Raw genomic sequence first — 14,579 nt, 5'->3', positions numbered from 1 at the left:
CTTGAGAATAAGAAGCTGAAGACGAGTGAAGACATCCACTGCTCCTGGGCTGGGCAAGCCCACGTCCTGTCATGCAGTGTCATGGGGCTTAAGAGAGATGGGGTTTCAACTCTGCGCCCTAGGCTGCCACTTACCGATCTTGTGCTGACCTGACACCATGCTGAAGGGAGGCCAGCGGGTCTCGGCAGGTGGGCCTGGGCGGGTGGGGCCCTCAGGTGAGTTTGGGCAGTAAGTCTAGACAGGTGGCTTATGGTCAGGTGGGTCTAGGCAGATGGGCTTGGGCACCTGAGTCTGGACTAGAAGGCCCAGGCAGCTGGGTGTAAGCAAGGGTCTGGACCGAAAGGTCTGGCAGATGGGTCTGGGCAGCTGTGCAGCAGGGAATTAGGGACTCTGAAGCAGCCCCCAGTGCCGGGCTGACTGGTGTGAGAGGGACCCCTGGCTTCCTGGCCTCCTCTACTGGAAAGCGTAAGGTGGGGCTGCCCAGGTGGGACCGACCTCCAGCAGGGCCTGTGGGACCCACTTGAATTCCTCCCAGTGTCCCGGTTTCCAAAGAAAACCAGGTATCTCGTCAGCACAGACCAGAGCAGTCAGGGGAAGTCGGCTCTCTCAAGCGCCAAGTGCCGCGGCTAAGGGCTGCTCCCCACGGCTGTCTCTCCTGTCCCCGGTGAAACCTGCGTCCTCGACACTCGAAAACATGCTGCCCCACGGCAAGGCCCCCGATCTTCTCCCTCAGGCGGGCACGGTTCATTCTCTCACTAACTTCCCGAGGGACATTCCTCCTGGCCCCAAGGAACTGCTGTTAACTCAAGCAAGAGACTTCACATCTAGGGACATATTCGGCACAGTTCGCCCCGGATCCTGGGTCAGTCTCCTGTTTTGGGGACACACTAACTCTGTAACCTCCCGGAGCTGAGTCCAGAGACACCCCTCTAGCACCTGAATCACCGGAAGAGCCAGCACCCAAAACCACCCTGAAGTGTGGGCAGCAATCACTGCTCCCTGACTCCATCAGTGAGCTTCCAGAGAAGGGAAGAGAGGAGCTAATTAGGCACTTAATAGGGGATTATTACCAGGGAGAGAGCCGAGCGACAACAATTACCATGGCACACATTTCATCCAGGCTACAAAGAACCCAGTTCTGGTGCCACGGGGACACGTGTGGATTTGAACCAAAGAGCTGGTGGCAGGGTAAATAAACGTGATCCCCCATGAGAAATCTGCCCATCCACTTGTTACGGTTGGTTTCAAGTAGAGGGAGCCAGCTGTAACATGCAAAATTAATTTTACGTATCATTTTATGCACATTTTAAGTAATATGTATGTGTTCGCCTTCTCTAATCATGCTGCATAATATCTGGATAGCTGCCATATTCCCTCTTCTCTTTAACTGTCCCCGGATCCCAGAGGATGTAATTAGCACATCAGAGTTATTTAAGTCTGGGACAGAACATCCACACTTAGCAGCCCTCATAGATGAAGATCTGGATCCCAGGAGGCTGCGCTGGCCACTATGGGGCACTGCAGGGGTCCCAGGGGCACCCGCAGACACAGGGCTACGTTGTAGCTCCAGGAGCAGAGGATGCAAAGACTCGTGCTGGGTACCCGCCCCCCTCTCTCCACCTGATTTGTTCCCTCCACGTGCCCAAGGGGACAGAGCCCGACGTCCCCTGGGTCTGCCCCCAGGGCTGGGTGCCCTTTGCTCTTCCCTCCCTGTCTTCACCCCTCCTCCATCTCAGGCAGGGCTGGCCCGGCAGCACCCAGGGGCTCTGGCTGGTGCACAGGGTGGGCTGGGTGCGGGGGCACAGATTCTTGGAGGAGAGGGTAAAAACCTCCCTCCCACCTCCCCTCCCGGGATAGTGCAATTTGCAGTAAGAAGTACGTATTTGGTCTTGTCACTCTTTCTGGCACAGCGCTCCTAAAATCCTTGGGATTTCCTAGGACATGAGCACAGAGAGAGAAAGGTGGGGGTCTCTTGTTACTGGCATCACAAGTCCTTTATGCCAATGAGGTGACTTTGGGACAGCCCACAGGGATGGGGGCAGGTGGCCAGGAGAACCAGCCATGCGACTAGAGGGTTGGAAATGTCAACCCCCCCACACCGCCTCACCTCTTGGGATGGGAGTCGGGGCTGGGGGTTGAATCCATCAACAACGGCCAATGATTTTGTCACTCATGCCTACAGGATGAAGCCTCCATGAAAACCCAAAAGGAGGGGGGATCAGAGAGCTTCTCAGTTGCTGATCCCATGGAGCCTGGGGAGAGTGGCCCCCAGATGAGGGTGTGGAAGCTCCTCACCCACTCCCCACACCTCGCCCATGCTTCTCGTCCATCTGGCTGTTCCCACGTTGTATCCTTTTATAATAAACCGGTAATCTAGTAAATAAAATGTTTTCCGTGAACCGCTCTAGCAAATTAATCCAGCCGGAGGAGGGGGTCGCGGGAACCCCGGATCTATAGCCAGTCGGACGCAAGCAGGGGGGACAGCCTGGACTTGAGATTGGTGTCTCCAGCAGGGAGGGGGCGGTCTCGGGCATGGAGCCCTCGACCTGCGCGCGGGGCCTGAGCCGTCTCCAGGTAGACAGGGTCAGAGTTCGCCTGCAGGGCACCCAGCTGGTGTCGCGGAAGGCTTGGGGTGGGAAGACCCACAGCAGGTCATGGCAGAAGTGAGGCCCAGGAGACCCGGGAGGTGCCTTTGTCCGCACCTCCTCAGCCGGCTCTCCACGTCGCCCACCCTGGGCTGCAGCGCCCACCCCCACGGCGCTTATTCAGGGAAGAGCTCAGGGATGACCAGGTGACACCTGCCCTCCAGACGAGGGCACAGCTGCTCACAGCAATGACTTGCCTTCGTGGGGACACGTGTTGGCACGTGTGTGCTCAGCTCTAGGACGCGGCGGCCTTGCCATGTCTTGTGAAGACTGGTCAGGATGGTGAGCTCACAGTGTCATTCCAGACAGAAGATGTTCCAGTCGCTGGGCCACGTGGGTGCCACCGGGGAAAGGCCAGGATGCTGAGGGCGCATGGCCCGGACAAGGGACAGGGGCGGCTCAGCACCCTGCGCCCCACGTTCCTGGGAGAAAAGGGGCCCCTGCTCCTCCGTCTGAGGGAAGGCTGCCCATGGGGATGAAAAGACAGAAGCCTGCGGGAAAGGCAGGGTGGCAGCTTCTGGGCTCTGTCCAGCCTGCGGCACCCGGGGAGGGCGTCTGAGCTGATGAGGGTCAACGAGCCGTATGTGCACCGGTCTCTGCTCCTGAACACAGTCACCTTAACATCTTCATGCAAACTCCTGGAAGCATCTCTCCATCTTTGGTTACTGTATTTGTAAATGTAGTTCCCATTTTCAGATGAGTAGCGGAAAGGCGGCCGGCAGCAATCCACAGAGCTGGGCTCCCGCTCCAGAGTCCTGGCTGGCTGTCTGTCCAGCCTCTCACACAGGAGACGCGGACGCCCAGGACGTGTGTTCTCAGCACCCGAACGAGGCCCAGAACAAAGTCCGTGGTGGCTCCGTCTTGACTGCAGCTCTGGGTTTCAGGAGACTCTGTTTTCTGGAAAGTCACGATGTCACCTCCACGCCGTGGGTCCACTGGAGCCTGGCGTCGGCGACCACAGGGCCTGCTCCTGCCCCAGGTCCCTGACCGGTCGGGTGACGCAGGCCAGGGGCCAACAGCGGCCCTCACGCCCCATCGCCGCGTCGGCGTGAAAGCAAGCCCCCTGAGGACTCCTCAAAGTGAGCAGGGAGCAGAGTGGGAGAGGCGCAGCTACGGCCCATCCCAGGAGCTGCCCGCTCGGGAGCCTCTTAACTGGGGATTGAAATGGCAGCCTCCTCACGCACCCCCTCGTCTGCCTTAACTACGCCACTGACATTTCACTGAACATTAGAATCCCCTCCCCAGCAAGTAATGTCTCACCTGTGTCCCTTCCGTGACATAATGAGAGACTCGATTATGCTAAGGGGACAGAGTGACATTTGGCTTCTCCTCAGCGGCGTGTGCGCAAGGCAGGGAGGGTGTACGGGCCCCGTCGTGGTGACTGAGTGCACATGTCCCGCTGTGTGACAGCCCAGCGTCCTCTTCACTGCGCTTCCCGATTACTTTGCTCCTGTCAAACCTCATCCATACCTTTTAGGCTTTGGGGAATTTTCCTTTCTTTCTGGAAAAGTTCTACCTTTATCCAAGAACATGTTTTTATATTCTTTTAAAGTCAAACGTGTCCACTACCCCTATTTAGAAAAATCCAGAGAACCTACTATTAAAACATCACACTCAGTGGATTTATATTATGAGTGAATAAAAGGATGCCGTCAGTGCGTGTAAGATGGCGAATAAAGTCAGAATAAATAGCGTGCTATTAACATAAAGTCAGGGGGAGCGGAGAGTGCACCTGGGGCATGGTGCCTCTAGGCACCTGCTCAGAGGATGCCCACCCACTCCACGGCAGAAGGCTACACCCGCAAAACTGCCTCCTTCCTCACGGCAACTGCATGGGTGGGCCTGGCCGGGAGGCGGCACCTGCTGACTGGCGGAGTGAGCACCTGCTGGTGCTTCGAGCTCTTGTCGGTCCCTGGTCCTAAGCCACTGTGAAAAGGACTCGGGGTTTTGCTACAAAGGCATCACGGACACAAAACTTAGGTACCAAGTCAATCTTGACTTTTTGGAAAACGATCTTACTTCAAAACCAATGTTCATTTTTTTAATTTTACAAAAAATAGTGAATTATTTGTAAATCCATAATCTTTTAGAGAATTGTAAAATGTTAATTAATCATTGGCAGCGCCATTGATTGTCCATTGAGCCAAAGGCTCATGAACTTTACACTTTGTTTAACGGTTTTTAGGTTTTTTTGTGTCTTCAACCATCCCAAGGAACACATTTTAATGACATTCCAATAACAGAGCGGCTGAGTTGCCCCAGAATGGCCATGCGGGTCAAAAGCCAAGTTATAAAAAAGAAGGAGGAGTACAAGCAGGAGAAATGGAGAAACAGAAATCCATAAGAGACTGAGCAACGCTATTCTAGAATGACCACACGGAAGACAGGAGCAGATTTGAAAGGACAGCTCAGGTTAGATCGTGTCTCTCCCTCGAGCTCCCTCTTCCATTTTGAGGCCAATAGGATGTCCCTTTCTGTGAAAGTTCATACATAGTCTTCATTTTCTCGTTTCTCCTTAAACCCCATGCGTCAGGTTATGGCATCCTTAAACCCTCCCGCCGGCATTAAGCTCCTTCTGGGTGGCGGGGCTAACCGGAGACATCGTTCCGGGCTCCGGAGCCGTGTCCGTGGTTCAGCTGACAAGGCAGGAAGAACGAGGGTCGGTTCCTCCCCCTTGGCCACCAGGTGCCCCGGCACTGGCCTGGCATTTCGGAAGGGCTTGTGGGACGCTAGCATTTTTGAGAAGGCTGTACGTCGGGCCGTGTGTCTTGGCAGCCAGAAGAGCAGAGAGAATCGCAGGCAGGTAAGGATGATCATGGCAGCCACCTGTGTGCGGGGGCGATCCACTCGTGCTCAACGTGCTTCTCCAGGACGGAACCACGAGCAACAGTGCCTTCCCCACTCTCACTCCCAAAGCAGCGGACGCCCCCCTTGGTTTTCGCGGAGGCTTCAACCTCTCACGGCAAGCTTCTCCTTTACCACTACGTTGGGGCGGTCTTGGGTCTTAGCTGACCCTGCCGTCCTCCCACATGTTCAATTGCTCACCTCCAATTTGGTAAATACGTGATCACGGCGAAAAAGTTAGCAGAGTAAGAATATTTTGATTTCCCTTTTAGGGGCACCTGGGGGGCTCAGTCCATTGAGTCTCTGTCTGCCTTCGTCTCAGGTCATGATCCCAGGGTCCTGGGATCGAGACCCTCATCGGGCTCCCTGCTCCACAAGGTGTCTTGGCCTCCCTCTCCCCCTGCTGCCCCCCTGCTCATGCGCTCTATTTCTCTGTCTCAAATAAATAAATAAAATCTTAAAGAAAGAATATTTTGATTTCCATTTTACATGTTCTGAATAAATTCCAAAACTTTTTACTTCTTTATTGTGACACCAGCTGTCCCCACCTGGCTCTGTGATGGTCACGAGCAGTCCCTCCCAGCCTGTCTGGCCTGCCTCACCTACCCTGAAACCTCTAGAATCTTCTAGAAATCTCAAGTTTTCCCCAGAGAATGTTGGTCTGAGGCCAAGGCTCAGGTTCACAGGTGATGTCTCATTGTCGGATCTGACCTGAGGCCTCACCCTTCCCTCCAGAGGGAGGTCTGCTCCCAAAGGCAGGAATGGGGCCTGCCCGACTGACAGGACCACCGTGGAGAGGGCATGCCTGCAGGGGAAGACACAACCAGATTCCCCAAGACTCGAGCAGGGAGCCCCGGCACTTGACCTTGAGAAGTAAAGAGACTCAGTGAAAACACAGAGCTCCTGGGGGGCGCTGCCACTCCGCGGTCACCCATCTGCACCTGCAGGACCTGCCGGCATCCCCAGCTCACCTCCAAGGGACCCAATCACAACCCACCGTCCCCCCACCCCAGGTCCACACGGAACACCTCACCATCACGCCCTCCTGATCAGAGAGGTGGAGGTGTATTCCTGGAATATTCCCCACCTGGATGAGGTTGTCCCCAACACAACATGGGCAGATTCAGATGCCTTGACGCACAGGGGGCCGGCGAGGGCGACAGGGCACGGAGCCAGGGTCCTGCACCTCCCGTGGGTCCCTCTGCCCTCCGACTGCCTGAGGACCGACCGACCAGAAGAAGGGCCAACCAGCAAGCAGCAAACCGCAGGGCAAGGCTGTCGGGACTGGTTTAAGTGAGGGAAGCAGACACAGCTCCCAGGCGGGAGGGCGCTTGCCTGGCCACAGACGGTGGGGTCAGTGCGGTGCCCTGGGACGAGGCTCCCACACGTGTGATGCCAAGATTAATGCGGATGTCAGACCACGCGGCACGCGAAGCCCCCTCCCAACTGGGGCTCTGTCCCTCAACACTGCCCTCGCTTCAGACCCGGATGCCAATGGCCTGGCTGATTGCAAATGTGGGGGTTCTACAGCTTCCCCTCGGGTATGATAATTTGCTAGGATGACTCACAGAGCTCAGGAGAAAGGTTTCCTTGTGGTTACAGTTTTATTAGGAAGGATCCAGCTCTGGAACAGCCCGATGGAGGAGACCAGACAAGAGAACGAGGGAGTGGGGGCCCCTTCCCCCGCGAGGTCGAGGGTCCGTCCTCCGTGTTCAGGGGACGTGCAAACCCAGGCTGGAAGGCGTGGTGGGGGTCTGTCAACACTCCCGTCCTTAACCCAACAGCTGCTCGACAAAGCCAGGCCACTCTCCTTCAAAGGCTGAGTCAGAAAAGCTGAGTCAGAAAAGCGCAAACGGAGGAGCAGAGTGCGCACGGGCAGCTTCTCTATAATCTCGGGGGAGGAACGCACAGGTTCCAGCTGGCAGGCCTGACTCCCACCCAGAAAGCACGTCCTTGGGGCCAGGAAGCTGTCCGTGAACGGGCCGGCCCGTGGTGCCCTGCAGAACGGTGACCCTGCCCGCGTCCATCCTGCTGGGGAGTCAGCCAGAGGACGCTGGACTTCAGGCTCCACCACGAGCCGCTGCCGGGGCTGGAGGCCCAGGGAGGGCACACGCTGATTCCTAATTTATGGCCCGTGCTGCGGTGAGTGACAGTGAGGGACTTCCCTGGTCCCGCTTTGCGGTTTGCGTTCTGTGTTTAGTAAATATTACTGAGGAAGGAGAACCGTGGCCTCACAATTAGAAACTTCCAGCGCTCAAGGTCATATTTTCTGCCGAATTGTAATCCTCCAAGGGCCACTCACCTGTGCTGCATTTACCCCAACCCCCTAAACAGAACTTGGAAAGTGTGCCCACCTTAGAGATACACTGGAGAGACTCTGGTAATAGAGGACCCCAAGCAGTATTTGTGGCGTAATAAAAAATACGTATTTGGTCTTCATTCCTCATTCAATTCCTGGCAAATCACTTGGCCAGTGATCCAATCAGTCATGCCTCTGTAATGCAACTCCCATAAATAACTGGGTTCGTGAACTCACGTCCTGAAGGTGCTGCTCTCAGGGGCCCGGAAGCTCATGGACCTCCCTACACAGCTCAACCGCTGGTCTCTTCCATCGGGCTGTTCCAGAGCTGGATCCTTCCTAATAAAACTGTAACCACAAGGAAACCTTTCTCCTGAGCTCTGTGAGTCATCCTAGCAAATTATCATACCCGAGGGGAAGCTGTAGAACCCCCACATTTGCAATCAGCCAGGCCATTGGCATCCGGGTCTGAAGCGAGGGCAGTGTTGAGGGTCAGAGCCCTTTGCCCCTGGGTCTGGGGAACTCTGCGTCGGTGTCACAACAGACCTGAATTGCAGGACACTCCCTAAGTGTTAGGATGACTAGAGAACTGAGTGTGAACTGTTGGCAGAAGAAGGCTCTTCCCCAACGGTATGTTCAGCTGAAGACAGAGGGTGGGGGCCGCCAGGGCTGGCCGTGCAAAGAAGGAGTGCGTGCCCAGTCTCTCCAGTGAAGAACATGATTCACCAGATAAGCGGGTGCTCAGGGCAGAGCCACAGGGCCCAGCAGATACCTGCCCAACGTGCCCGTCCAGCATCGCTGGTCACCGGGGACACCATGCAAGGCTGGTGTCACACTGAGGCCATCAGCAGGTGGCTGTTCCTGCACAGAGGGTGCCTGACGCAGACGCAAGGGCGCCGTCTCTGTTGTCTGAATTAGCTGTTCCTTCCAGCTCTGTCCTACCCTCTAATCTTCAGGTCTTAAAACTAATTTTTATTATAATAACCTTTTTATTCTGCTTCCAAATTACTCCATTATAAAAGGACATTTTTAAAAACCAAAGACAGAGGCTCCCTGGTGGAGGGTATGTTGAGTACAGCATATACTCAAAGATCAAGGATCCTCCCAGGGCAGCTGGAGAGAGTCAGACACATCTTTAATTAACAGTCATTCAGTTACTGTGTCCTTGGAGTAGAGGGAAAAAAGCTCTCTGAAGCGTAATGCATGCTACATTTTCTTCAGACACCATCTTTCACTGAAATATATGCAACAGCTTATTATTTTAATACAGATGCGCAAATGTCTGGGAACAGAATAACCTATCGCTTAAATGCTATTTTTCTTTCTGCAGAATGTCACACGGTGTGGAGCTGTGGCTGCCACAAGTTGCAAATTAATTTTTTAAATCCCTGTATTACTTAAGGAACGTGCACTTTCTCACAGGTGCCAGCAAGCAAGCGCCGGGTGTCGTTGCTCTCAGGTCTCGGGGCGTCTTACCAGGGGGATCCGGGCACCGGGGTGGAGGCCACGGGTCTGTCTCCCTCGGCCGCACTGTCCTCTCTTGTGACTAGTATCGATGGAGGCTCCTTTCAACAGAAAGAGAAGGACAGCGCTGTTTTTTGTTTTTTTTTTTTTTAAATTTAAGCACTCATCTTCAATTAGGCAACCAAGTGGAGAATAACAAGTCTCCTGCAGACAGACCTGCCTACAGGACCCACTGATGATGGCCTGCTCAGTACAGCAAAGCAAAGGGAACTGAGCAATTATGCTGAGAATACGGAATCTAAGGCACAACAGACCATGCTGAGTAACTCAGACAAGGGCATCTCCCTAATTACCCCAAATTGGCTAAACTATCTGCTTTTACAGACACGGAGACAGGAAGCAGTGGCCACGAGATTGCTTCTGGATGCCTTAACATCTCGTGGGTAAAACATCACGCGGATTCATCTCCAGAAATGGGCTGACCCAGAGGCTGGGGTCCAGGGGTTCCAAAACTGTGCACTGTGGCAGGGACCCTGGAAGCAGCAAAGGGTCCTGGGTGCAGCCGGGGCTTGCTCATCCCGGGCCCTCGAAGGCAGGAGGAAGACACAAGCCCACTTCCTTGCAGCATCTGTGAGGCTGGCCGCCCCTTTCTGGGCATCTAGCTGGGGGCAGCGTTCAGGGGGCGTATGACATGGTGCAGGGGATTCTGGGGCGGAGTTGGGTTTGAAAAATCACTCTGTCTCTGTTTAGAAAATAAGGAATGTTTGAACATGACACCACCTAGAAGAAAATGAAGATTTATTCTCTAATATTAAGAAGAAAAAAAAAAAACCCATGGCTGGGACACTTGCTCATCGTTCATTATGGATACAATTTGTAGAGAAGTGAAAGTTGCTTGAGGATAGACACCACGGAGCGGTTATAAGACCAACATAAACGCAGACCGAAGGTTTGGATTAACTTATTTAGCTGCCTTCCTGTGGGAGGAGTGCTGGCTCTGTGCCAAATGGAGGGAAAACAGAACCAAGTTCCTGCAGGTGTGACGGCAAAGCCACGGTGAGGAGTCTTTAAAAACGTGTCACCTCCGGGGCAGCCACAGGAAAGGGAGTCGCATCGAGCACAGTAAACTCTCGCGGTGTGTTGGGGGGGGGGGACGATGTTCTCCTTTTCCCGGCTGTTTCTGTAGTTTTAATCTCAAAGTTAGAATATTACGATACTGGGTTCTCTTTCTCTTAAAAAATCAGGTGAGATTTAAAAAACACAAGGACGTGGTTCAAAACAACAACCAGGCTCTCGGATGAGAATGTCAGGTGCCATTAAAGCTCTAGATTCCTTGTATAAAAGGAAAAAACAAAGGATGCCATCTCGATTTCTACCATGGCTTGTGCCAGGACATTAAGGGACACTGTAGGTGAGAGGAGGTGGTTAACCGCGTGTTTGGACGGTCCGTGGGGCCACGCCGCCGTGTGCGCACCCACGCGTACCTCGGCCAACACTCACGTACACCGTGTCAGCCTCCGTTCAAACAGAAGAGCTGGAAAGGCAAACGCTAAATTATGGACGCACTGAAACACGAGATTCAGACAAGAAGTTCAAAGAACGCTGAGTGTCTCAGGGCCCAGGGCAAAGAAAGTCCCACGCGAGGAAACGTGGCGCTCTGTTGGGCCACCCCCGTTGCCCCCGCCCACCCTCAAGACGGGGACTGGGAAGGGCCCCCGTGGTCAGGCTTGAGTGGCCAGTGCGAGCAGAGCCGGCCGAGAGGAAGGACAGGAGTCCTGAGCGGACAACATTCCTCCGGAAAGTGCCCTCGGGGTCGCGGGTTGGGGGCAAGGCGGGCCTGGCAGCTCGCCGTCAGGCGATGCCCGGGAAGCGAAGGGCCGTCTCACTCATGCGTGAGCGTCCTGGGCTTGGGCTTTCCCTGGGCTCCTCTTGTGGCCCTCCATTCGCTGACCCAGATAATGATTCTTAATTTATATAATTAGCCCTAAGTTTAACAATAATTTCTTTTGAATTTTCGGGTAGTAGGAGATGTCTTTCCCTCCTGTGAGGAAAATAAAGGTCAGATTGAACGTAACAGGGAGGACTCAGGAAGTGGTGTTAAAAGAAATACACTGAGACCAGAGTTTATGCTACGAATCCAATTAGAAAAACGAGGGGAGATCTTCCTTATGGAGCTAATTGAACACTAGAAACCCAACGAGGTCCTCTGAGCAGTGGATTACCCCGGCTAATTACTCACACGGATTTGGCGGGGCATGATTTGTGGCAGGGACTAACACTGAAATTTGGCAAGGCTGGGATCGTCTCCCGCTAACTACCACCGTCTCCTTCATGGGGCGCACGCTGCCCATGATTTCCTGTTGGTGATAAAAATGGCATAAAACTCCCTTTCCGCACTAAAGTGATAAAAGTGAATTAGAGGCGCAGAGCCCAGGGATGAAGAAAGTTGTATTTGTTTAATAAATATGTAATTCTGGCCTGGATGTTCATCTCTTACCAGGGAAATCTTATGTCCGGGAGCAAACGTTCCATCTAACATTTGCGACCACTTCGCCACCGACCATTGGCGCTAAGGATGGGGAGGGCGTGAACAGGCCGGCAATGGCACCCTCTCCTGAAGTGTGGGGACAGCACACGCGGGAAGTCAGGTCACCACCTAAGCTCCTCCACACAGAAGCCGACCGGCGAGCCCTGGAACGGGACCCGCCGGGAAGGCCAGCGGCTGTTCCCAAAGCCCTTGGCCTCCGCCCCTCTGCTGTGTTCTGGAATCATCCTGCCGGGTTTGACTCCATTTCACAGAGCAGACCGCAAAGTGTCACCACACAAGAGCCAGGTGGGAAAACAGGTGGGGGGCGGGGGGGGGGTGGATTTCCAGCCCGAGTCCCCCTCACCCGGGGTTTCACATCTTGAAAACACAAGCGGAGTCCACAGACCCACCTTCTCTGCCCCGTCCCCGGCCGGGCTCTTCCTGTCGGCGTGAAGCATGAGGGCGGGAGGGCGGGGCGCTCGGCTGCGCTCTCTGCTTTTATCTGTTGGACCAAAACAACTGTCATTAGCATCCCATTTGTCACGTCACTTTGGAAAACTAAACAAGGACAGAAAGTGGCCTTGAAAATTCAACTTGGCAGCCCACACTGCGCATCCCACAGCAAGGTCCCAGGGAAGGGCAGACTTGGGGGCCAAATGAGGCCCCTGCACCTCCATCCCACCTTCCTCAAGCTGCTGCAAACTTGGCTTCCTCGGCCACGTGTCCTGGCAAGGAGGCTGTGGGAAGGGGCCACACAGGCCGGGACCCCACACGGGGCCCCGCCACCTGTCCATGGTGGGCGTCCGCACCTGGAACCCTCAAGACTGCAGCCCTGGTGCAGCCGGCAGGGCAGCCTGTCCCGGAGCCCAGAGGTGGGTCAGTGTTGACCTCCGGGCCCCGGGGAGCCATGACCACCCCCAGGAGACATCGGCTGGGGCCTGGCAACACCAAATATAGGTCCATGTCCAGATCAGCCCCAAGGAAGGAACAGTCAAGCTTTCGCTGAACTGTCTGACCACACCTGAGTCACGAAAATTCTAACCTCAGGGCAGTGGGGATACCTTATTATCACTCGTGGGGATAAGCAGAGCCCCCGGACAGAGCTAACCTCTCCGGAACCTGTAAGGGTTACTCCCCAAAGTCCACCTTCCATCCAGGTGTGAGGAGCAGTGAGGAGCCTGGGCACCCAGCCCTCTGTGGGCTCCACGTGGGGCCGCCCACAGCAGCCCCAGCCCCACGGCACAGGCCGCACGTCCACGCGGAGGGAGGAGCTAAACGTGCAAACCGTGTCAGTAGATGAGGCATGGCCTGGGAAAGCCAAGGGGAAGACAAGTGTGACTCAGTTTACTGGGGGTCTCAGGAGCCTGGTGTTCTGCTTTGAAACCCCAGGACTACTCCATCAGTGTCTTCTGCTGCATGTGGGGACACCTCATCCTCCTGTTAATGATGCCTGATCACCAGCGTCAGCATCAAAGCTGTGCCTGTCCACGATGCCTCCCGGGCTGCCCGCTCCGCTGCTTTACTCCATGGAGACCATTTGTGCCATGAAGACTCACGACCTAAACATCCAGCAACTTCAGCATCTGCTCCTGGTGGAACGCACCATAGAGCAAGTGTCAGCGATTCAGTCAGATCATGGACAGACTTTCCGGATGCTCTGCCCCACCCCACCCCTCCGAGGGGCCCAGGCTGGTAACAAGACGCCAGACCCCAGGGATCCCCATCTTGGCTTCAGCCCATGGCCCCTGGATCCCGCTGCCCACCATGTGCTTGAGACCGAGGGTGCCCAGGAGGCATCAGAGAAGTGGTTCTGGAGCCCCTGGCTCTTCTCCCCGCTGCAGCTGAGCAAACGGAACAGGAAGAGTGTGTGCACGGAAGGATGTCCAGACCGGCCAGAGACAGGCGTGGGCCGGCGTCAGGGGGACCGTGGAGGACGGAGCCACAGAGGGTGGGTGGCTGCAGAAGCCACAAGTGCATTCTATAAGAAAGAAGGAGGCCGGCCATCGGGAACCCTGCCGCGGCCTCGGGGAACAGCACGGAAGGCGCTCCAGAGCCGCCAGGCACGACCTCAGACTTGCGTTCCCTGCTGCACCAGGGAGGCCGAACTGAGATGAGCTGAGCCCACCCTCCTGCCTCCCGGCCGAGACCCAGCCCAAGGCAGGCCTAAGGGGCAGAAATGCATGGGCTTGGGCCAGAGTCCCACTCTTCGGGGATGGCCCTGGTCTCCACTGACGTGGTTCCTGCCCTGGGACCTGCTTTGTCGCTAGAAATGAGCAGATGGTGGCTTACTTCCTGCCTCCACCCGAGCCGGAGCCATTGGTCTGCATTTCCCGCAAACTTCAAGGGGCGGGGCAGGGAGCCCAGGAGGGTGTACCGTCACTCTCCGTGACGGACCCCGTGTCTGCCTGTGGCAGCCCCACGAAGATCACGGCCCCCGTGAGTGAGCACGCGTGTCGGGACCTTCTCCCGTACGGAGTGCGTAAGGAACGCACTCCGTAAAACCCGTGTTCCGAGACCTGGCGGCAGGGCTGCGGGCTCCTCCAGCTCATCTCAAACGAGAGTTGCTGCACTCAAGTTTATCCCCGATATATCCCCTCATTATCTTGAGGAGACATCTGACAAACTTTCTCTTATCGAGAATGGTTGATCCTGGTAAACAACAGCTGTTCAGATCTGGCTTTTGAGGCCAAAGCACTTGCACTGTCAGTGAGGATCCTCCCAAAGTCCTGAGTCACAGCCGTGGGCCACCAGGCTCCCCCGGACAGGTGTCGGTGCTCCCGGACAGGTGCCAGGCTCCCCC

The 14,579-nt window shown here is 55.4% G+C and overlaps 1 protein-coding gene across 1 annotated transcript in view; it reads right to left on the bottom strand.

Moving 5' to 3' along the window:
- Nucleotides 1-14,579, bottom strand: part of TCERG1L (transcription elongation regulator 1 like) — a 196,350-nt gene that overhangs the window by 50,448 nt on the left and 131,323 nt on the right. The window contains exons 5-6 of the mRNA XM_025880107.2: nucleotides 12,190-12,281; nucleotides 9,265-9,353 (exon numbers count right to left, since the gene is read on the bottom strand). Of these exons, the coding sequence (XP_025735892.1) occupies nucleotides 9,265-9,353; nucleotides 12,190-12,281 (181 nt within the window). The remainder of the gene's footprint in view (nucleotides 1-9,264; nucleotides 9,354-12,189; nucleotides 12,282-14,579) is intronic.

This window comes from Callorhinus ursinus, unplaced genomic scaffold (genome assembly GCF_003265705.2).
Source record: "Callorhinus ursinus isolate GAN/ISIS: 27379988/994484 unplaced genomic scaffold, GSC_fseal_2.0 scaffold58, whole genome shotgun sequence".
NCBI lineage: Eukaryota > Metazoa > Chordata > Mammalia > Carnivora > Otariidae > Callorhinus > Callorhinus ursinus.
This window is presented reverse-complemented; position numbering and strand designations above follow the sequence as displayed.